The 22,561-nt window shown below is 38.7% G+C and overlaps 2 protein-coding genes across 4 annotated transcripts in view; one reads left to right on the forward strand and one right to left on the reverse strand.

Annotated features, from left to right (window-relative positions):
- Positions 1 to 17,899, forward strand: part of ARMC2 (armadillo repeat containing 2) — a 166,838-nt gene extending 148,939 nt beyond the window's left edge. Inside the window, 3 exon segments of the mRNA XM_043999711.1 lie at positions 3,371 to 3,503; positions 4,347 to 4,507; positions 14,011 to 17,899. Coding sequence (XP_043855646.1) covers positions 3,371 to 3,503; positions 4,347 to 4,507; positions 14,011 to 14,168 — 452 coding nt within the window. The 3' untranslated portion in view covers positions 14,169 to 17,899.
- Positions 17,900 to 18,201: 302 nt separating this feature from the next.
- SESN1 (sestrin 1) overlaps positions 18,202 to 22,561 on the reverse strand; it is a 125,235-nt gene continuing 120,875 nt past the window's right edge. For all 3 annotated transcript variants that reach the window (XM_043999712.1, XM_043999713.1, XM_043999714.1), the window contains exons 8-10: positions 21,034 to 21,224; positions 19,694 to 19,838; positions 18,202 to 19,055 (exon numbers count right to left, since the gene is read on the reverse strand). In XM_043999712.1, the coding sequence (XP_043855647.1) occupies positions 18,969 to 19,055; positions 19,694 to 19,838; positions 21,034 to 21,224 (423 nt within the window). In that variant the 3' untranslated portion in view covers positions 18,202 to 18,968. The remainder of the gene's footprint in view (positions 19,056 to 19,693; positions 19,839 to 21,033; positions 21,225 to 22,561) is intronic.

The following is a 22,561-nucleotide window of genomic DNA, read 5'->3' on the forward strand; positions in this document are numbered from 1 at the left end:
TTGAAGCCTCCAGTACACACGTTGTTGAACAAAGGTGGAGAAAATCATGAAACTGTGTTGACTGGGTCCACTACAGATTTATTATATAACCTCAACTAGGCCTTCATTATGGTGAAGCAATCCTTTTATACCTCCCTAATTAATTCACTATCTCACTAATCGTGGTGGTTCTTTTAAACCTTTTCATTCCTCCCCAAATTTCCCATGACTCTTCCTCCTCCTCTCTCAGCTAAGAGCCTTGCCTCATATTTTACTGAAAAAACTAAAGCCAGGGGCAGCTGGATGGTGCAGTGGTTAAAGCACTGGCCCTGGATTCAGGAGTACCTGAATTCAAATCCTGCCTCAGACACTTGACACTTACTAGCTGTGTGACCCTGGACAAGTCACTTAACCCCCATTGCCTGCAAAAAAAAAAAAAGACAAAAAAAAAGACAAAACTAAAGCCATTCATCAAGATCTTTGTTCTCTATACTCTCCATCTCTCATCACTCAGATGCTTTCTGCCACTATTTCCTTTATTCCTGTCTCACATGAAGAGGTGACCCTTCTCCTTACTAAAGCTAACCTCTCTCTATGCACAGGTGATCCAGTCCTCTCCAACAGATTGCCTTCCTGTTATTCCTCCTCTCTCATTTATCTTCAATCTCTCCTTGTCTGTGTTCTGCTTCCTTATTGCCTACAGACATGCCTATGTCTTCCCCATCCTCAAAAAACCCTCACTTGATCCATCCATCCCTGCTAACTATTGTCAAATATCTCTATCTCTCCTGCATTTTGTTCCTAAAGTCTTTGAGAAGCCCATAGGTAGCTTGCCTTCCTTTCTTACAGTCTCATCATTCAACTGAAACTGCTCTCTCCAAAGTTACTAATGATCCCTTAAGTGTAAAATCTAATGGCCTTTTCTCCGTCCTCATCCTTCTTGACCTCTCTACAGCCTTTGGCACTGTTGATCACCTTTTTTTCTCTGATTCTCTCTTTCTGGGCTTTCATGAAACTATTTTCTCCTGGTTCTCCCATCTGTCAGACCACTCCTCATTCTGCTTTGCTGGATGGTCATCCAGGTCATGCCCACTAACCCAGAATGTCCCACAGGGCTTTGCCCCGGGCTTTCTTCTCTTCTTTTCTCTGGGTGATCTTATCACTTCCCATGGATTCAGTTATCTCTGTGTTGATAATTCTCAAATCTGCTTATCCAATTCTAACCTCTTTGTTGACCTCCAGTTTTGTATCTCCAACCATCTTGAACTGGATGTCCAGTGGATAGCTTAAACTCAACATGTCCTAACCTGAATTCATTATCTCTACCTCCCAAATCCTCTCTTCTTCCTAACTGCCTTATTATTGTTGAGAGTGCCACCATCATTTCAGGCTCAAAGCTTAAGTGTTAGCCTTACTCCTTCACACACACACACACACACACACACACAATCTATTGCCAGTGCTCTCTGATTTACCTTGATAACATCTCTCAAATATGTCCCCTTCTCCTGACACTGTCACCACCCTGGTACAACCCCTTCTTACTTCATGTCTGTACTGTTGCAACAGCCTAATGATAGGTCTTTCCCCAATCCAATCCATCCTCCGTTCAGCCTATTCAGTAAAGTCCATGGCTCTGTGTCACTTTCAGGGTTAAAAAAAACAAACAACTTCTTGTTTTGGCATTCACATCCATTCCCAACCCTCCCTTTTCTTTTCTTTTGTTTTCTTTTTGTTGTTTTTGTTTTTGTTAGTTTTTGTGGGGCAATGGGGGTTAAGTGACTTACCCAGGGTCACACAGCTAGTAAGTGTCAAGTGTCTGAGGTCGGATTTGAACTCAGGTCCTCCTGAATCCAGGGCCAGTGCTTTATCCACTGGGCTACCTAGCTGCCCCCTGTTTCCTTTTTAAAAAAATTAAGTAATTAATTATTTTTAGTTTTCAACATTTGTTTAGATAAGTTTTCAAATTTCAAATTTTTCTCCCTCCCTCCCCCCTCCCCTAGACAGCAGGTAATCTGATATAGGTTATATATATATATAATAACATTAAACATATTTCTGCATTAGTCATGTTATAAGAGAAGAATCAGAGCAAAAAGGAAAAACCTCAAAAAAGAAAAACAACAGCACCAAAAACAAAAGAAATAGTATTGTCCACTCAGCATCCATATTCCACAGTTGCTTTTTTTTTTTTTTACTGGATTTGGAGAGCCTTTTCCATCATGAGTCCTTTGGAACTTTCTTGTACCATTGGATTGGTGAGAAGAATCAAGTCTATCACAGTTGATTGACACATAATGTTGATGATACTGTGTATAATGTTCTTCTGCCAACCCTCCCTTTTCAGTCTTCCTTTACCCTACTTGCCCTTACTTACTCCGTGATCCAGAATGACACTGGCCTCCTTATTGTTCCTCACACAAGACATTTCCTCTATATGGACTCTGGGCATTTTCACTGGTGACATGTCCTTGGTGCCTGCAATTTTCTCCCTCATCTCTGCCTTCTGGATTTCCTGACTTCTTTCAAGTTCCAGCTAAAATCTCATCTTCCACAGGAAACCTTTCCTGATCTCCCCTAATTCCAGCGTCTTCCTTCTGTTGATTATTTCTAATTTATCTTGTTTCTAGCTTGTTGTTACATGGTTGTTTGCTTGTTCTCTCTCACATTAGACTGGGAGCCCCTTGAAAGCAGGCACTGTCTTTTACTTTTCTTTGTATCCCAGGATTTACTCCAGCTCTTGGTTCAGATTAGGTCCTTGATATCCTTTTCTTTCTTTCTTTCTTTCTTTTTTTTTCAGTGAGGCAATTGGGGTTAAGTGACTTGCCCAGGGTCACACAGCTAGTAAGTGTTAAGTGTCTGAGGCCGGATTTGAACTCAGGTCCTCCTGACTCCAGGGCTGGTGCTCTATCCACTGTGCCACCTAGCTGCCCCTTATCCTTTTCTTAACCAATTGACTGACAGACAAATTGAAGCTCAGAGAGGTTTTGACTTGACCACAGTCACAACAACTAATAAGGGTTGGAATAAGGATTCCAAGTTCAATGCTTTTTCTACTGATCTACTGATCCATCTGTCTTCCTACAAGTATACCTTTAGAGGACCATGTATATAAAGTGCTTTATACAGAAATGTGCTATGCAATTGTAAGTAGTCTTTGTTGTTGTTATTATTATCAATTACTTTTATTCTATTAATGCCCTATTAGGAAAAATGTTCAAAGTTAGTAGACTTGGATTCTGTGTTTCACTCCATTGCTGACTCTAAGCAAGGCATTTCTCCTTCCCACTGGCCTTTTTGAAAAAATGAGACTAACCGTGTGTCCTCTTGAATTTCATTCACTATTATGTTTTTCTTCTCTTCACTCTGCCCTTTATTTTTTTCTGTTCAGTCTACAAATTTATGATTGCATTGCTGGATGCTAAGCACCAAGATGTTTGCTTTTCTGCCTGTGGAGTTCTCCTAAACCTCACTGTCGACAAAGACAAGCGTGTAATCCTAAAAGAAGGGGGTGGAATTAAAAAGTGAGTTAAAAGACATGGTTCAAAACATATTAGGAACCTTTTCAATGTCTTTAAGATCCAGAGGACTTTGCAGTTAGGGGACATGGCATTTTCTGTCATTCTGCACTAATTAAAGGAGACTAATTCCAGATTGGGAGGTCCCAATTTCTATATGAGGAAGAGCTATTCATCATAATTACACCATATCACATGCCCTGGTGGGAGAAAGAGTCTATGTGAAGCAGTAGAGTGATGGTGTGTGTGGGTGTGTGTGTGTGTGTGTGTGTGTGTGTGTGTGTGTGTTGGGGGTGGGGGTAGGGACCTAAATGAAGCTCAGCCAAAAAGTCAAGCTTTAGGGCCAAGGGCCCAATTGCCCAGGTCTTCTTGGGGAACCCTTTGAAGCAGGGTGTGGGGTAGGAGGAGGATACACATTAGTTTGGTATCGGTCACTTGTACATAAAAGGCCCAAAAGAACCGTTGTTCCGTTTGTTCTTTCAGAACCTCCAGGAGAAGGGATCACTCATAGACAAAGATCATAAGTATTGTTTTGGAAGTGAATTATTCAATAGAACATGATTGAATGTGACATGTATTCTATATGTTTAAAATATAACTGAACATTAAATAGGACCATTTTTTTAAAATGCAGAATTTTAAAATGGCTCTTGCCCTTATTACTCTATATTGTTTACCTCTCCTCCTTCCCCCACCATCTTTATATAGCAAGTTCCTGGAGGGATAAGTAAGGTCTGAGTGTCAGTTTTAATTTTTTTTAATCTCCCCTAGAACCTATCAGTGTACTCAGCAGATGGCATATTGTTGTTGAATGGAATTGAATTGAATCCTATTTCTTTACCAAAACAGGTTAGTGGATTGTTTAAGAGACTTTGGACCTACGGATTGGCAGCTGGCCTGCTTGGTTTGTAAAACATTATGGAATTATAGTGAAAATGTCCCGAATCCTTCGTCATGTTTTGGAGATGAGGACACCAGTGCACTCTTAGTCTTATTGTCATCATTTTTAGGTAAGAATTAGGAGGATTTTATGGTGAATGAGCCAAAAATTCCTGTGTATCTGTGCTGAAAATGATCCTTTTGACACACTCTGGTATATGAAATGAGGTGTTTTAAGATATGCAAATGTATTTCTATGAGAATGTTGGAAACAGTAACATAATCACGGCCATCACTTAGCATTTCTGTAGCATTGTATAGTTTTCAAAGTGGTTTCACATACATTATTTCATTTGATCTGCAAAACTCTGAGAGACCTAGTACGGGTAATTGTTACTCATTTGACAGATGAGGAGACTCTTCTTGCAGTCTCTTGAAATTAAGCCATTTTTTAAAGACAAACAGAGGCAGAGTTGGGACTCAGCTAATATAATTCAGATCATGTCATTTCTGGTCCAGTATCCCTTGTTTATACTTCTTTGAAGGTCTCTAGAAGGCAGCCAAAGATTGTAAACTGATTTTTGTAATACCATATATTTTAACTTTTAGTCTAAGTAGACCAGATTCGCAGTCTTGTGTTGGAGGAAAGGATAAATGATGGCACACTGTATAGTTTTTAAAGGGTTTTTTACTTATTTCTTAAGAAATTTTTCTCACATCTTAAGTATTTTTTTCACTACATTTAAATTATAAAATATATTTTTATATCCTATCTGTTTGTATATGTATGTATCTATGGTTTGATTTTTTTATCTGAGTGCTTTATATACTCAGTTGGAGTATTATGTATTTTAATGGAGAAGTTATATATATATTAATATCATCCAACCAGAACTTATGATAAAATAGATTGAAGACTGGAGTGATTTTGGAAAATCACATTTGTAAGATCAGTATTAAACTTGCTATGTCCAGGAAAAAGACATCAAGGTAATTTTTAAACTGTTGGAGTTCTCAGAGTATTTCCCCAACCAAACTTTCCCCTACACTTAGGGCTTTACATCCCATCCAACCATTAACCAGGACATCAGGACCAGTCAGGGATTCTTGCTATTTGCCTTTCCATCCACCTCCCCTGTTTTCTACTTCTTGCTCTGGAAATCATAATCAAATGAATATTTGCTACTGGAATTTTCTTAACAAAATGCAGGGGACAGCTAGGTGATACAGTGGATAAAGCACTGGCCCTGGATTCAGAAGGACCTGAGTTCAAATCTGGACCCAGATACTTGACACTAGCTGTGTGACCCTGGGCAAGTCACTTAACCCTCATTGGCCCCCCCCCCAAATTAACTGCACCATCACTCTGCTTACCATCGCTATGTCTCCTCAAACCAAAACTCCCTTTCCTGGCCACCGTTCTCCTGAATGTGTTATCTCCAGCCACTAAAATGTCAGCCTTTGGGTGGACAGGGACAGTCTTACTTTTGTATTTGTATCCCCAGTGTCTAGACATCTGTAGTCACCAAAATACAGCAATACTTTTTTTTCCACTTCTTTACTAGACAAAAAGTGCTGCTGTAAAATATTTTGGTGTCTACAAAGACCCCTCCTCATTTTTAAAAAATGTAAATCAATCACGTCTTTGGGGTTTATACCTAACAGTAGATCCTTTGGGTCAAAAGATATGGATAGTTTAGTTACCTTCCTCACATAATTTCACGTTGCTTTCCAGAATGGTTTTGCCCATTCACAACTCCACCAAAAATGAATTACTGTACCTCTTTCCATAAACCTCCTAACACTGATAATTTCTAGGGATTTAAAAAATTATTTTTGCCAGCTTTTTCTTGGTGTGTGGTGAAATTTCAAAAATTGTGTTGATTATCATTATTAGTCATTTGGCACAATGTTTCCTGTAGTACCCAATAGTTTGCAGTTTTTATTTTGAGAAATGTTTTTCATATCTTTTAAAAAAATCACTTTTGAGGAATGACTTTGGGTCTTACATATTTCTGTTAGTGGCTTTTATATCTTGACTCTCAGACTTCTATCAGAATTTTAGAAATATTTGTTACAAGGATTTCCCCCCTAGTATATTGCATCACTTTTTCTTCTAGTTTCATTAATTTTGTTCGTGCAAAAATTTTTAAGTCTTATAAAATAAAAATTTTCTATTATATTTTGAAAAATGGACTCTATCCTTTGGTTTTTACACCCTAATATAATAATAATAAATATTATAATAATATAAAAAATAAATATAATAAAATGGGTTTTATACCATAGATGTGAAAAAGTACCTGATTTGGTTAGACCCTATTTTTAATGGTATAACCTTTAATAGTTAATATATTAGTATTAATATTTTAAATTTAATGTATTTGTATTTAATAATATTTATTATTCAGATCACTATCCCATTTTGAGTTTATTGTAGCATATTGTATAAGATGTTGGTCTACACCTGATTTCTACTACACTACTTTTCAGCTTTCCCAGCGATTCTTTCCAAATGGGTAAGAATCCTTGGGTATTTTATATTTGTGGTTTATTATTATACACAGAGTTAATGAGTTCTTTCTGATTTTTCCTGTCTATTCTGTTTCATTATTGCACTTTTGTATTTTTGACTAGAATCAGATTAACTTGTCTAATATTCATTCCTTGTTTTAGTCAATAGATAAATTGCCTCAAGGAGCTTACGTTCTATTCTAGTGAAAAACATGAACATGAATAAATAACTATGAAATATGCACAAAGTAAATATAAAATAATATCGGGGCAGGGGAGGCTTCTCTGCACTAAGCTGGGTAAAGCATAAGGGCTTCCAATAATGTGTAACACCTGAACTGAGCTTGTAAGGGATGTGGGAATTTTAAGAGGAAGTAATGAGTGCATTGCAGGCATGGTGGACTTGTGCAAAGGCAGGAAGACCAGAGGTGAAATGTAATTTGTAAGGAACAGCAGGCAGGCTCGTTTACCTAGAAGGCAGTTTGTGAAAAGGAGTAATGTGTAATAATCCTGGAAAAGTAGACTAGAACCAGATGGTGAAGGGCTTTAAATGCCACACCGAAGAACTTGTATATTTGATCATCAAGGTAAGGTAGTGGAAGCCCATGAACAGCACAGTCATATTTCTACTTTGGTAACATCAATTTGGAAGCCCTGTGGATGCTGGATTGGAGAGGAAATGACAGGGTCCAAAAATATCCTAAGCTAGAGCATTGGCCTCAATCTCAAAATAGCAAATTCAGTCGGGATCAATATAGTCTTACACTTGGATTCAGAAGTCAGCTTCATAAAGAAGTGATGGATGAGGAATGGTCAGTCAACAGTCTGTTTGAAAAAGATCTGGGGTTTTAATGGACTGCCCCTTCAATTTGAATCACTGTTATGACATGGCAGCCAAAAAAGGTCTGTACTGCCTTGGACTGCATGAAGAGAAGCATCGCTTCAGGAATAAAGAGGCAACAGTCCTTCTGTACTCTGGATGGATCACAGGAAGAATGTTGTTCTTAGTTCTGGGCACCACAGGTGGGAATGGTATCGATGGGATCATGGGCATCAAGAGAAGAGCAACCAGAATGGCAATGGGCCTTGAGGTGGAGGAACTGGGGATGCTTAACGCCATGTGGAAGAGAAGGCAATAGGGGTGACATGATACTCTCATTCAGGTATTCTGAAGTGCTATTGTGTGGAAGAGGGATGAGGCTGGTTCTGTTTGGTCCAGAAGGTAGAATCAAAAGTCATAAGTGGACATTGCAAAGAAGAAATCTAGTCTTGATGTCAGTAAAACTCCATAACAGTTAGAGCCATCCCAGAGTGGAGTGAGCTGCCTTGCATTTTCTCTCATTAGACAGCATCAAGAAGGGGCTGGAGGATCATTTGTCAGGTACATTATAGTGGGGATGATGTTTATGGGTTATACTAGATCAAAGCTTCTTAAACTGTGTGTCACAACCCCATATGGGGTCATGTAACAGAATGTGGGCATTGCAAAAAATTTGGTGGTAAATGTTTGACTTGTATGCCTATATGCTCAGGGTTGTGTAAAAATTTCTTGGATAAAAAGGGGTCACAAGTGGAAAAAGTTTAAGAAGCCCTGGACTAGATGGCTGAGAGAGGTTCCTTCTAACTCTAAATCTTGTGATTCTTGAGAGACTAGAAGCAGGGGGGCCAATAATGAGGACATTGCAGTAGTCCAGGTGAAAGGTGATAGATGAGGGCCTTTTCTGCTGGATAGCCATATGAGTAGGGAGAAGGGCATCAATGAAAGGGGTGTAGAAGTAGAATTTGATTTGGTCACTAGTAAGATTTGGTGAGATGATGGAGAGGAGTTGAGGATGACTCTTGTGACTAGAAAGATGATGGTACCTTTGATGTTCACTCTGACCCTGTGACTCCACAGAGCATAGCATGCCAGGCCTTTCTGTCCTCTACTATCTCTTGAAGTCTGCCCAAATTCATTGCTTCCATGACATTATCTATCCATCTCATCCTCTGCTTTTTCCTTCTGCCTTCAGTCTTTCCCAACATCAGGATCTTTTCCAGTGAGTCCTGTCTTCTCATAATGTGACCAGAATATGGAAGCTTCAGCTATAATGTTTGACTTTACAGTCTTTGACTGACATTGGGGAAATTGGGGAGAGAAGTGGGTTGGGGGAGGGTGAAGTAATGAGCCCCAGTTTAGACATGTTGAGTGTGATGTTTTTAGTCATATTTTTTATCATTGTTGAGTTGTTTTTCAGTCATGTTTAACTCTTCATGATCTCATTTGGGGTTTTCTTCGCAAAGATCCAGGAGTGGTTTGTTATTTCCTTCTTCAGCTCATTTTATGGGCAAGGAAACTGAGGCAAACAGGGTTAAGTGACTTGTTCAGGGTCACACAACTAGGAAGTGTCAGAGGCCAAATTTCAACTCAGGAAGATGAGTCTTCCTGACTTCAGACCTGGCACTCTATCTACTGCACTACTTAGCTGCTCCTGTGAGAGGCTCAAAGAACATCTGTTTGGAAATATCTAATGAAATGATCTGAGACTGGAGTTCAAGGGAGAGACAAGGACTCTATATAGTTCTGGATGCTCTCTGCTTGAGAATTGGCAAACTGACCATGAGAAAGAATGTAGAAGAAAGAAGAGGTTTCAGGACAGAAATCCAAGGAACCACCCAGAGGGGTTCAGTATGGATGATGATCCATCAAAGAAAATTAAGGAGCAGCCAGCCAGGGAGGAAGTGAACTAAGAAGGGTCATGTCAAAAAAACAAAAACAAACAAACAAATAAAAAAAAAACGGGGCAGCTAGGTGGTGCAGTGGATAAAGCACCAGCCCTGGATTCAGGAGGACCTGAGTTCAAATCCAGCCTCAGACACTTGACACTTACTAGTTGTGTGACCCTGGGCAAATCACTTAACCCCCATTGCTCTGCAAAAACAAAACAAAACAAAACAAACAAACAAACAAAACAAAACAAAAAAAACCGTGGAGGGAAGAGGATCCAGGAGAAGGGAGTGGTCATGCCCATTGCTGCAGATTGATCAGAAAGGGTGAGGACTGAGAAAAGACGATTGTTTTTAGCAATTAAGTTAGCATTGGTAACTTTGCAGAGAGAAATTCTAGTTGAGAGATGAGAGACCATATTGCAAGGGGTTGAGAAGTAAGAAAGATAAAGAGAAGTTGTACAACAGAATAGATTACTCAAGATACAGAAGCAAATGAACCTCATAGTATATACATTGAGTGCTCATTGTATTTGGTGTTTCAGTTCAGAATACAAAGAAAATTAAAAAAAATAAAATGAATGGGGTGTAAGGAGGGAGAGGCAGTGAATAGTGAAGATTTTAAATCCCAAGGTATTTGGCACTGAAAGGGAGAAATATAGGATAGCATAAAGGGATAATTTTATTGAAAATGGAAGAATTTTAGGTATTTTTTGTCAGCAGCAGGAGTAGAAATAGCCATATTAAAGATGGTGGATGGGTGAGTATAAAGTGACTGAAGAGAAAAGCTACCAGGGGAGATGGGAAGGGACAGGGAGATGAGGGGGACAAGTAGGGCAACTGACCCAGACAAGAAGGGCTGACTTTTTTCAGAGATTAGCAAAGGAGAGAATAAGGAATGACACATTCACGATTTTGAGATGTAGAATGGTGGAGAAGAGGGAGAAACATATGGAAAAGGTGGCCATCCTGTTGTTTCACATTTTTTTTTTTTTGGTCCTGATTTCATCTGTAAATACTTGCAGGACAGTCTGGTTTGGGTGGATCTCACATCAACCTTGTCGTAGGCTCCTTTTTTCTTCAAGTGCTTTCCTCCCCATTTTATGAGGTGATACTATTTGTAACCTTTAAACCTCTTCCATGATGTTTTACATAATGTCTATTCCGGATTGGTGACTGGTCTTTTTTTTTTTTGGTCACGTCACCCTGCTTGACAAGATTAGATATCTGTCTGTTTGCCTGCCTCTTTGCTGAGATAGCTTTTAGGCAGTTTCAGCTTCCTTATTGTAAGTAGTATTTTTGTATTGGCTAAATTTGTCTTAGAAATAGTGATAGTGTGAGATTTAAAATTGGATACTAGAGCATTAACCTCCCCTTCTAACTGTTTCCCTTATTTATATCCCAGACTAGTAAATGAAAGAAGCTTCTGATCTCTAGTTAGAGCTTTTATTGTTTGAAAATTACAAGGTGATGTTGATTAGAGGGATAGGAAAGTAGAAATACAAAACAAATAGTCTTATCTAAGATTAGTCCATATTCCGTATAAAACTCACCAAAAACCCAAGGCCACCTTTGAGGAGGAGAGCAGCGTCAAGCACATGCTGCTACGGCGAGCCGGGCCGAGTCTAACCTCCGTCAGCCTCTGTGTGTGCAGTGCAGCCAGTTTGGATGTTTCTCAATAGAATAAATGTTTTTACACTTTTCCATTTCCCACTTTTCAGAGTTGAAAGCATATTCAAACACGTCAAGTTAGACCATCTCTAATCCCATCATTGTCTTCTGGTCTTTAACCTTTCTTCAGATTTGGTATTTACTTTGCCCTTGACTCTAATCCATCGAAGATCTGATTGAACACAAGAGAACTGATTCTAAAGTGAACACTGATCTGTAGTAATTTTTAGAGATAGTTTTATAAATTTGTTTAATATTGGCTGCATATTTCATCTTCTAGTAACTTTTTTTTTAAAGAATGCTAGAGTGAGCCATCTGAATAGTCAACAAACTTTTAGTTTCTTTCACTTAAGAGGGAAATGGAAAGTTACTGCAGTATCTTTGCCAAAAAAACCCCATGGTCCATGGGGTCATAAAGAATCAGACATATTGTTGAACAGCAACAACAAAAATCCAGCAATCTGTATATCCCCTGAATGTCAGTGTTTAAAATGTTACTATCTTAATTGTGGTCTGTTTACTTTTTCTCATCTTGAGTATTTCAGGGCAAGAAGACCAAGTGATATTTCTTGTTGCTTTTGGTTAAATAAAAAATCAACTCTCCAAAGTCCTTAGGAATATTTGAAATTGCTTTGTCTTGTGAAATCTAAGGTAGACGACTCTTCAGTCCAGACTGGTATCCCCAGGAATTTACACTGGCAGGAGACCCTGGTCCGGTAGCTCCTTACCTCATTCCCCAAAGCAACTAACCAACCCAACCTCTTCCTTCCTTTCTGTCTCCACCCCCACTCTAACTCCTACTTTACTATAAGTCACCTGGAATTTAAAGATGGAGGTGGGGGCATGTGTTTCTGGTGTTCCAAATTGGAATCGAAATACATTTTTCCATAGAAATGTTACATTGTCTCACATGTACAATTTTTTACATTTGGCTAGTTTCTGTAGTACTAATTATTAGTACATTATTGTACTTGAAGTAAATTATGTGTTAAATGAGCTGACCAAAAAAGTCTAAGCACCATTTAATGTTCTTTCAGTGAGAAAATGCATTCTGACTTTTAAACCCATTTACACATACACTTTAGAAGACAAATCATGAAAGTTGGGGCTGTCTTAATTTAAACAACAACAAAAAAGTGATGTGTGGAAAGATGAATGGTCACTCATCCTTCAGGAAAGAAGAAACAGACTTAATGTATGTGGCAATTAGAGAAAATTTAAGGTCTTGAACAATAGGAAATTAGTGCAATAAGAAATCAAAGGAGAAAAAGATTAGTCTTGGCCAGAGGACAGGTCCCAAAGAAAAAGGGGTAGGATTTAGATGAGCAGAAGGGAGGACAAAAGGAATTAAGAACCTTTCATTCTGACTGAATTACCATTCAGTCTGCTTTTTTGTTGTTCAGTCAATTCAGTTGTGTTTGATTCTTTGTGACCAGGTGGAAAATACTGTCCATGGGATTTCCTTGGCAAAAAATACTGGAATGGTTTGCCAATTCCTTCTCTAGTGGATTAAGACAAACAGAAGTTCAGTGACTTGCCTAGGGTCACACAGCTAGTAAGTGTCTGATGCCAAATTTGAACTCAGGTCTTCCTGAGTCTAGGCCCAGAGCCCTATCCACTGAGCCACTTAGTCTATGTTAGTGAAATTTTATTGTATTAATTTTAAGTCACTCTCCCCAGGAAATGAAAATTTATAAAAAAACATTTTTAAAAGAATTTTTCTCAAAGTCTTCCAAAATAGAGATTACAAAGAGAGGCTTCCTTTACACAGGTGGAAATGCCAGTGTGGAAGGTAGGCAGAAAACTGTTTTTGTTTACCTCGTCTGAGGAACTGTATTTATCTTTTCATCACTACTTGGATGTTTTAAGCTCCCAGCATTCCTTGATCCTAGATTAACTAAGCAAAGGCATACATTGGTATTTTAAAAATGATTATTTTTCTGTATGACATATGGATTAGATAGATCTCAATGCCATCCCAGAATTTCAGCCAGTGTACACTAGAAGCATTGTCTTTTGTGTTGAAACCTGGGAAAGGTTTGGTTTCAGAGAATTCTGTAAAATTTGAGCTTTCTCCTGAGGGATTCTTTGTCTGTACAGGTACAGTATTCTTTATTGAGGAAAGTGAAGAAGCAGCATGTTGGATTTGGTAGGCGAGAGAGACCTACCCACAGTCACTGGTTCGATCACCAAGTCACTCACCCCCTCTGAGACCCTCCTCAGCTGTGAAATTCAGGATGATAATGCCTATGGTAGCCCAGGATAATGATGCATGTTTGTGGTTGTTGGAGTCACTTTTCAGTCACATCTGACTCTTGTTACCCCATTTGGGGTTTTCTTAGCAAAGATACTGGAATGGTTTGCCATTTTCTTCTCTAATGATGCACAAAGTAAGTACCTAACTGGTTGAGTTGTTATGAGGATCGAATGAGATCACATATCCAAACCCTAGCCTCTGCAAATAGCAGCAGCTCTTATTATTATGTGAATTTGGTTAGTGAGTGATATGCATTGATACTCTCCAAGCTTCATTCCTTTTGCCTGGAGCTTTCTGGATGGGTCCTTAACAGGGAAAAGTCAGAAGCAGGTAGGAAGAAGAAAAGGATCATCAGTTCCTCATTTTTAAGTCCAAATATGAAAAACCTGGACAACAGCAATGCTATTGTTATAGATTTCCAAAGCAAGTAATAAATCGACATGAACTTGTCATGGCTGCTACTTTTTTGTTTTTTTCTGTTTGCAGATGAAGAACTAGCATTGGATTATAGTTTTGACAGAGACTTAAGAGACTATCACAAACTTTATTGGGAAACAGAATTCAAACCTGTGGCACAGCAACTTCTTAAACGTATTCAGAGCCATCACACCTTCCTTGAACCTCTACCTATTCCTTCTTTTTAATATGGTAAAAGTCTGGTAGGTGATTAACAATATAAAGATGAATTCAAGTCGGGTCTTTTCATAAAAAGTAATAAATTCAAAGACTTTTTCATTAATAAATATTGAACAATTCATTTATCATCAGGTACTGATTTGTAGAGAGTAGATGTAAATGCAATGAGCAGTTCCCACTGTAATTGATATATTATGAAAAATGAATGTAAGCTGTCATAAACTTTCTACTCTAAGAAATTTAAGATAAAATGCTTTCATTATTTTTCTAATGAAATGATTCTTCTGTTAAAAGACTTAATAGTTCCAGTCTCTCAAAATTCTTCTAAATCTAAATTCTTGACAGTTTGATTTGTTCATTACTAAATGAGGTGGGCATTGTAGACTAAATCCTTTAAATCTGGATGTAGTACTAAAATGGCAATACATTTTTAAACAAACACGTCAGCTAATTTACACTTTATCTGCAAGGAATCCATTTTCTGATACAGTGGCTTGGGGGGGGGGGGGAGGCGTGCAAAATCATGTTAGGGTTAAAGCAAGGTCCATAAGGAAAAAGGCTTTAAGTTTTGCTATTGCTCCATCCAAATCATTAAATATCCATAATGGGGCTGGGTGAACAAAGCCAACTGCCTTTCCTTTTGGTCACTTTGTTTACTCCCATGCTGCTTTATGTGGGGTGGGTTTGCTCTTTTGCTAAATGCTAAAAACAGAAGAACCAAGACTAATGTCTTTCCCTGTCTTTGTAATACTAGTCAGGGGCAGCTAGGTGGTGCAGTGGATAGTGCACCAGCCCTGGAGTCAGGAGGGCCTGAGTTCAAATCCGGCCTCAGACACTTGACACTTACTAGCTGTGTGACCGTGGGCAAGTCACTTAACCCCAATTGCCTCACAAAAACAAAAACAAAAAAAAAGTAACTGAGGGAAAAGAAAGTAACTATCATACTAGTCAACGAAAAGGTCCTAGAAAGAGGAAAAGCCACTTTATCAAACTGCTTTGAAAATGAAGCTTGATTCTAGCTTTTATTGGTCATTCTGTCCACAACTCTGTTTTTAACAAATCACCAGAGTAGTGGCCTGGTTAACAAACTCCAGTTTGTATGGGGCCATCTTCTCTCAGACTAAACTGGAACATGAGACCTGTTAGAAGGAACCCAAGTCCTAGAGTTCCTCTAGATAGGGTAAGATACCAGACTTGGATCCCAGGGACTGAATGGGCTTTTGTGGAATGTGGAGAAGAGACCATGAAGAGTTCTGGAAGTGTATTGGTCTTATTATGTGGAACTTCAAGTAATGGAAGAATATTTAGTCAGTGCCTAACCTATGGAGGCAGCCATGGCTCTACCAATAATCTGGATGATGTTGGACATGTTTCTGGGTCTTAGCTTCCCTATCTAAAAAAAAAAAAAGATGCATGTGTATAGTGGGGGGGGGGGGAGTTAAAATAGATCATTTTAAAGATCCCTCCAGTTCTGTGACTGACATTTTACTCAGTGTAACTTAGATATCAGATTCTGAGCCTTACCGTACTCTTAGTAGAATTACTTGGCCAAAGTCTGAGCAGTCAGTTTGTCCCTTCCAAAACATTCCCAAGGCCAGAATCTTCACGTGAGGAAATCTCCTTTAACAAAGGCGAACTATTAAAATGGCATATAATTTTCAGACTTTTTTTTTCTAAAATAGATTCCATAATAAGATTCTTACATAATCATTTTTACTGCTAAGAATATCTTCCTAGGTTCATAAATCTCAAGGGAAAAAACATTAAATTCATATGAGTGTTGGGCTTATGCTCGAGAAACGGGGCGGAGGGGATGAAGTCACTTCTGCCCTCCATTGACCCTTTCCCCTGGTGCCATTTGTAGGCAAACTGACAAGAACTGTGATGATGGAGGAAGGCATTTCTATTTACCAGCTTGATCTGTTTTCAGTAATTTTCCTGTGATGTCTAAACAACCGGAAGAATTAAATTCCATTGGAATTTTAAAATTGGCTTAGGTGAAACCAAGGACAGGACTGTCATTGCCATTTATACTGAAACGTTTAACTTAGTCACTAGCACCTGGTTTTGGCCTTATGACAAATGGAAAATTAAAGAGGTTTTTTCTCATCTCTTTTCCTGAAAAACCTTAGAAATGCTCTTTCCATGGTTACCTTGGAAGAAAACCTTTTTCTTCATACAGAATATTCTCTAGGGTGGAAAGCCATTATTCCCTTTCCCAGTTTTGTCTGTTAACTATTAGATTAGAGTAACATTAGAAATCGTGTGTTTGGTTTAGGGAAAAACTATTACTGTGTAACAGGAAGCACCTGGGACAGCTTTTTTTTTTTTTAATTCATATTGCACATACTGTTCAGGTACTGAAAACGTTTTGATATTAATGGTGAGAGAGAAATTCCAATAATCAGTTTTTCAAGTAAGCTGCTTAAAGCAAAGTGGATAAAAGTTGTAGCAGTTGACCCCTCTATTATTCAGCCTTGTGTCCTTTTGTTGCATAAGCTTAGGCCCAAAAATGTTCTGTCTCTTCACTAGTTATTTTGGGGCACGAGACAGATAACATATAAACTGCTAAAACAAACTAGCTAGCTAGTTTGTCTCACCACAAATGTTTTACTTGCAATTACCAAGTAGCTGATTGAAGGAAGGATAAATGGGTAGGACCTACTGAAAATGAGCTTACCTGGAAAAGAGGGATCTTTCTGCCGCTAAGTGTAAAAAGATGATCTTTATACTTAAAACCCAATTCTCTGATAATAATGTACCTGTATATTTATTTTTTTTACACTTTGTGCCATCAGTGTATTTTCCTAATTTAATCTATTTACTACTTTCTCAAATCTCTTCCTTCGCTAGTGTGTAAGCTCCATTGAGGGCATGGACGTCTGCCCCAGACTATACCGCATTTCTATATGGACACTCTGAACATAAAATAAGTTGTTTCTTGATGGAGGGCTACAATATAACTGAATTTCAACTCTGTTGCACAGATCTGATTGATGTTGGCTTTATTTTTGCTCCTAACAGTTTTATTTTTAGCTTTTAAAAATATAATGCAAGCAAGGGTTCATTTCAGACAACCCAAGAATAATTCCCAAAGAAAGAATTTTAACATCATCAGAAAGGTGCACACATCTCTGATTTCACTAGAATGGCTACAGCTTTTTATTCCAGGCCTGGTTTACTACTATCAGAGAGGAAAAATTCATCTGCAACTGGCTGTTTAGCAGAGATGTGCACGGTGCCACTGAAGGAGTAATTTTGTTTACCATATGAATATTGAAAGACTCAAAACAATGGTTTTAAGGAAATGAAATGTGAAAAATAAAAGTCAGTGCCCGTTGTCTACCAAGTAGTTCTCAAACTCCTTTGCCTGACATTCAAGGTCCTCAGTATGGCTTCACCTCCTGATTCCCTTCCTATACTCTGCACTCCAGCTCAGATGGGCTCCAAATCCCCATCCCTCCATTCCTTTTGACCTACTGCATTCCTGCTCTTCCTTTCAAGTGCACATTCCCTTTAGACCTCTAGAGTACTTTGTTTTGCAACTCTCCGATGCACTGATGTCTTATTATGTATGATAAGTGGTGTGTTTGTGCCTTATCCTAGTATTAGACTGGAAGCTCCAAGAGAGCAGGGCCTTTGTCTTAACTCAGCTTTGTATCTTTCCCTAGCAAAGTGCTCTGCACACAGTGGGTATTTAATACATTTCTGTTAAATGAATGAATAAAGTGAGATAAAAATGGAGAAAAAAGTTATCCTTTATTTAAAAAGACCAATAATACTGACAGACTTAAAAGCAGTTCACGCTTCCATAATACAAAGTTCTCAATACATTTTCCAAACCAGTTTGCATTTCAAAGTTAGCATTTTTTTTTTGTAAATGAATTTTTTTCCCACACTACAACAGGTTTTTACAGCTTTCTTGTTATCTAACTAGCTGCACCACTCTCAGCATGGGGGCTATGGGTGTAATACCCCTAGAACTGCTCACACTCGAGGTGCCAGACACAACTCCAGCACGATGACTGTCCTCCAGTGTCAGAAACTACTCAAGGAAAGCTGTCCTGCGGCTGTCAGCAGCACTTTCCCAGAAGACTGCACTGGGAAGGCCTGAATCGTCTTCGGAAGGCCATCATAACTGGTGTCACACAGTAACTAAATGTTTAAAATAAAACTTGTCCTATATAGTATTTTCAAAAGCAAAACTAGAGTGAAGAAAATTAACTGTTAACTTTAAAACGGTCATTGTTGAGATGTGAGGCTTGTCTAGGTTTTTAAATTTTTAATTCAAAATTAACAGATGCAAATTCTGTTTTAAACCACACAAATTACAGAGGCTCAGATAGTAGCAGTGTTCACTGTATTCTAATAGCTTAACGGGGGCAGCCAGTCTAATTCTTTCCACCGGCAGGAAGAGCAGCACCAGAATCTCCTAAAATTCCTTATGTATCACTAAGCTTTAGTCATTATCCAAGTCCCATTGTTGCATGCTCCAAGTCTGGTTATCTTATTTTATCATAAAAGCAATGGGATCTGGAGAGTTACACAGCTTCTTACACTGTCATAGAGGCAGAAGCCTGTGAATCACAGCCCTTCTTCACAGCTCTAACCTTGGAGGAGGAGCCAAGCACCCCCTGATTGGTGCCCAGAGTGGTTTTCCCACAGTAAAAGAGCAGAAACTAAAAGGATCATGGCACAATGGAGGTGTGAATGCTGGATCTACCATTGGTCCTGGGGCTCCATTCCTCCCCGCCCCGTAGATACCATCTTCTGATCATTCCGTCATCTTTTTGAACTGAGGAAAGACATCAGGTCATATAGCGGGTAATGGCTCTCAGAGCATAAAGTAGTTCAGCTTGCATCCGAGCTTCTATAAGAAGCAAATTAACATGAACCTGAAAGTGAAAGAGAGAAATGCCACATTAACTAACCTTTTGGATATCTGGATACTTCTGTTAAATGAACACAGACTACTAAGTGGAATATAGTATTATCATCATTCTCCTAGAGATCAAAAAAGCTGTTAAGTTGTATTCCTTTGGAAAGCTTTTCTGAACTTCAATTTATGTTTAATGAAATCTCTAGAGATTTAACACAGCTTTGGATGCAAGTACATACTACTTTATCAAAATACCAGCATTCAATGTAAACCAGTGTTCTGCACTTTCCATTGAGACAATTTCAGGAGTGGAAGGGTCCCCCAAGCCCCACCCCAGCTCCGTTCCTGTTTACTTCCCTAAAAGTTAAGGCTATTTTTTATACTTTATACTAAGTCTTCTTGTCATGTAAAATCATACTAGCACTAAACCATCTCCCTTCTGTCTCTTAGTTCTGTGGTCATCTTTCCTGACAAGGCCACAGCCTACTCAACCCCACTGCCATCATCCCTGAACACTTCGCTGGCCCTAATCTGCTCTCTCCTGAGAAGCCCCGTCACCTTTTCTTTTGCTACATAGAAGGGTGCTGAGAGCTCAATTGCTAAGTGAAAATCACTGAGAATCTGTCAACAGAACAAGAGAACATGTACACAGACCTTCTCAGAGTGCTTGAATTGCCTCCAGAAGCTATCATACATTCTTTTGGTGGCCTTCTCAGGAGTGCAGACTACAGTTTTGATGTAAACTTTAAAGCTACGATCCAAAAGCTGATTAATTTCCCCATAGTCATAGTCATCATATCTGTTTCGAATGGAAAAAATGTGTTAGGTACTTACTTGAATATACAATGGAAAAAGCCATGCTATGTGCCAGGGCACTGTGCTAAAGTGCCTGTGTTTTCCCTTCAAAACAATCGTATCATTATGGCTTTCTTGCCACTACATGGATAGGTGAGTAGCAGAGAGGAAAAGCAATTCTGGAACGCTGGGCACAATGGTTTTAAGGCAGGTTGAGTGGAGGGCTACACTCTCTACAAGCTTCTATTATAGCTAGGGGAAGCTTAGAGACTGACCTCCTGGGGCTAGAGAAGAGGCAGTACCAGGAAGTGGAAGAAGTCACCAAAAGAAAAACTTCATCCGTCTGGAAATTCTGCCTTGAGGTCCTGCCCTCTCAAAAGCTGAAGGCCTTGTCTGGTTCCCATTCCTGCCTTGCTCTGCCTATGGCATATACTATAAATCTTTCTCATTTAAGAGGACCTGACAGTTCATTCTTGGCTGTGTACCATTTTTGACACATCACCCTTTGATGACGGATTGGAGTCAGATTTTGATAGAATAATGGCATGTAGTCAAAAAAGTTTATTCTGAGGGATGGCCTGATTCCAATTTAAGGGGTTGGGATGGCTACTGTACGTGCACTCAAAGGAGCTCAGAAGAAGCCAAATATGAGTTAAAAGTGGCGACAGTGTACTTTATACTATAAAGGTATAATTTATTACTGTGAAAACTTATTTTCACTTTAATAATGAATGTAACTATTGTATTGTTATCACCTCATTTACTCTAAGACTATGTTAATCTGAATAAAGTAATTTTTAGGGGCAGCTAGGTAGCACAGTGGATAAAGCACTGGCCCTGAATTCAGGAGGACCTGAGTTCAAATTCGACCTCAGACACTTGACATGTACTAGTTGTGTAACCCTGGGCAAGTCACTTAACCCTCACTGCCCACCCCACCCCCACAAAGTAATTTTTCCTTCTATTTAGTACCATAGTTTAAATATGAAATACATTAAAACACCCATGTGACTTTGAATAAAATTCAAGAGGAGATTTTAAGAGGCATTTAGGTCAGTGATGCTTAATGTATAACCTTATATTTAAATAAGGACTAAAAAATAGAAGCTGTAAAAGGAGGTATTTAAAGCAACTTAGAGGGAAGGATAGTCTGAGTGGTAACAAATTTTTTAAAATGAAGAACATTTTAATAGACTAACCTTATTCCAAACATGCAGTGAATATAGTTCCAAATTGCACGCCTAAGTGTTGACGTATCTACATCTTTATGCATTGCCATTGTATTATAGGTCAGATTGTAAGCAATGTGAAATTTCTCATCAATCAACTGTCCCACGTCTGGATAAAGACGATTAACCAAAGAGTAACCATGGTCTTCCCAGCAATAGTCCTATATATAGCAAAAGATAGGTCAAGAACATTACAAAGTCGGTCATCCTACTTTTACATTGCCAGTTTAAATCAGAATATGGGATTATCAACAAAATCATTAGTTAGTAAAATCCAGTTGTCTTTATGTTGTTGATTTTGAAATCCCCATCTCTAGCTCTGACCTTTCGGCAATTGGTTTTCCAATGTCCACTGCACCTCTCCCATTAAAATTCTAAAAATCAACATTCTACGGACTGAACTGAGAATCATTATCTGCCCTTCTTCCTATACTCTTCCTCAGATTCACTCATTACTCTTTATCTTTTCTGTCACCACCCAAATCTTGGTTCTCATTACATTATTCTGAAATTTCTCTAAACGTCTACTAAATGGTGTTTTGCATATAATCTCCCATCTCCTTCTAATCTACCTATCACACAGTGATGTCAGTCATGTGCTGCCAAGGCCAAAGAATTCATCTTCTACTGATCAGTCTTCCTTCCCTTAACTAGACTAATTCTTAGACAGCACATCCAGAATTATTGTCAGGAATATTACTGTCGTTCAGTTGTGTCTGACTCTTCGCGACCCCTTTTGGGGTTTTCTTGGTAAAGATAATGGAATGGTTTGCTATTTCATCCTCCAGCTCATTTGACAGATGAGAAATTGAGGCAGACAGGGTTAAGTGATTTGCCCAGGGTCACACAAGTAGTGTCTGAGGCAGGATTTAAACTCAGGTCTTCCTGACCCTAGATGCAGCAAGCTATCCCCTGTACCACCTAACCACCCTTGTCGGGACTATACAGAAAGATTTTTCAGCTTGATAGAACTTGCCAGACCTTTATACTCTGATGGTATAGCTTTGAGAACCCATGCTCACTTCTAAATCAAAATGAGGCATCAGAAAAGTGGCTTAATTATCCCCAAATTCCTCTTTTATCATGTATAAGAACTTATACCCTCTTTTGCTTGCTGTATCAAATCTTAAGTCCTCTACTTAATGTGGCACTACTCTGGCTTCTCACAGCTGCTCAACAGGGATTTTTTGCTACATTTAAAATATATACAATTCCATTTTTTTCCTTGTGTCCTCCACTGATGCCAAAGACTGCTAGATTAACTTTCCCCTTCCCTCTCTAACCCCTATGAAGTCTTGGAAAAACATTTGCTGCTTATGAGGTGAGGTTGAGTTAGTTCCCTTTCCTATTATTAGTGCTGCAAGAGAGGAGATATATTCCTGACATCCCAAGTAGGAACCTCAACTTTTTATAGAGAAACAGTGCTGTTAAGGGGTACCAGATTCTGAAATACTATTATCATTATACTTCACTTATATTAGGAGTTAAATATCAATTT

The sequence above is a fragment of the Dromiciops gliroides genome, chromosome 4 (genome assembly GCF_019393635.1).
Source record: "Dromiciops gliroides isolate mDroGli1 chromosome 4, mDroGli1.pri, whole genome shotgun sequence".
In the NCBI taxonomy this organism is placed as follows: Eukaryota; Metazoa; Chordata; class Mammalia; order Microbiotheria; family Microbiotheriidae; genus Dromiciops; species Dromiciops gliroides.